Raw genomic sequence first — 1,732 nt, forward strand, 5'->3', positions numbered from 1 at the left:
TAAAAATTACTTAGTATTTATTTTATTGTTTATATTTTTTTTAGTAATAATTAATAAATATAAAATGAAATAATTTTAAGCTGATTGAGGCTTAAGTTTTGTTGTCTCTTAAAATAGTAATTTCACATGAGAAGATAAAGCAGGCAAAGGAAATGAGGAAAGAAATTGGAAAAGTATAAGAGACAACAAAAGGTTACATAATTAAGTAATTTATTTATAGAACATCATATGTAATAATCCAGAGCATGACGACACAAACTAAACATATATAGGCAACACAACCTTAATTAAATAACATACAAATATAGGCATGCATGCTCAATCACAATAATAATGGACTGAGTTCTTAAGTGGTTGTCCTTATTGGAAGGTAGGTAGGCATGCATATATAGTGGATGGATCCAAATATTCAATTAGAATCACACAACAGTAGCAATATGGCCTTCAGGAGCATCGGTCACTAAGGTTGAACTGAAAGACCAAGATTGAAGGTTGTTGACTTGCGTATTTTCTCCCGTGGAGGCAGAGAACCCTACCTTCACCCACTCTGGAAGCACGCTTTTCAAGTCTATGTCATAAGACAATTCGATGCGATCGTGGGTCCCATAAACACCAACAACCTTGAGCTTCTTGGCGACAGGATCATAGGTTATGCTCACTGATTCCACTGCTCCATTCTCCCAGTATGTCCACTCTGTGTACTTTGACGACACAATGGAGTTAACATCGATTCCGAAGTGCTTGTAATCTGGGTCTTTGTTCTCATGGTTCGTGTAGGTGTCGAACTCAACGGCAACAAATTTGTTGCTGGCCGCTGATGAGGCTTTGAAGCGAGCAGCGGTGGAGTTGCCGCCGCGGGTAACCGAGGTGCCAGCAACAAGGCCGAGGAATCTGCCGGAGGAGTCAGGAGGGAGGGTTGAGTCGTGTGGAGCGACGAAGAAGGCAATGCCATCGGCGGGAGAGTTCTGGTCGTAAGGGGCTTTAATGAAGAAGTTGAATGAGGTGGAAATGCTTGCCACCTCTCCGGTGATGGCGTCCCACAGACGGATGGGGGCAGAGTACGAGGCTCTACCCACGCTGTTATGTGCTGGGACACCAGCATCGTTCACCTTAGTAAGGTGTATGTCATTGTCTTTTGAGATCGTGGCATCGCCTTCGAGGACGATATCCAAGTCACCCGGCTCGAAACTTTCGAAGGTGAATGAGACCTCTTTTGAAGAGTTCACGGTGTGGATCATCATCACTAGGTGGATGGTTATGAAAGCAACAAGTGCAATGGGTTTCGAGATAGCCATGGTGACGATTTGATAAATGATTATGAGTGTTTATTGTTCGGGAATGGAGTGTGTTGTGTGCTAATTAACATCTAAGGGGTATATATAGAGCGCCATGGATGCATGATAGCATTCCATGGCTACCATTGCCTCATATAATATAGAGTAATTGTTAGGTATTTTGAGAGAATATTCTTATTTTGATTAATTAATTATCTTGCACGTTTATTTAAGGACTAAAAATTTTAATTTTTTTAGTGTCACTGATAACGACGATCATGGGTATGTTTGGCGTTAAAATGGAAGAAAGACATTTAAATTTTTTGAAAGTTTTAATTTTTAGTTTGGCAAATCATTAAAATAAATATTTTTAAAATTTTTTTATTTAAAGATATTTTTTAATAATTAAAATTTAACATATATAATTAATTAAATCATGTTATTTTTGTCATAATTAA

The 1,732-nt window shown here is 38.3% G+C and overlaps 1 protein-coding gene across 1 annotated transcript; it reads right to left on the bottom strand.

Annotated features, from left to right (window-relative positions):
• On the bottom strand, nt 177–1,375 carry LOC107619700 (lectin CPL). The gene has a single exon (XM_016321995.1). It carries the CDS (start codon nt 1,293–1,295, stop codon nt 420–422), a length of 876 nt encoding a protein of 291 aa, XP_016177481.1. The 5' UTR covers nt 1,296–1,375; the 3' UTR covers nt 177–419.

The sequence above is a fragment of the Arachis ipaensis genome, chromosome B09 (genome assembly GCF_000816755.2).
Source record: "Arachis ipaensis cultivar K30076 chromosome B09, Araip1.1, whole genome shotgun sequence".
Classification (NCBI taxonomy): Eukaryota; Viridiplantae; Streptophyta; class Magnoliopsida; order Fabales; family Fabaceae; genus Arachis; species Arachis ipaensis.

Excerpts from the sequence above, each read along its gene's own strand:
- LOC107619700 (XM_016321995.1), bottom strand. The coding sequence starts at position 1,295 with ATGGCTATCTCGAAACCCATTGCACTTGTTGCTTTCATAACCATCCAC.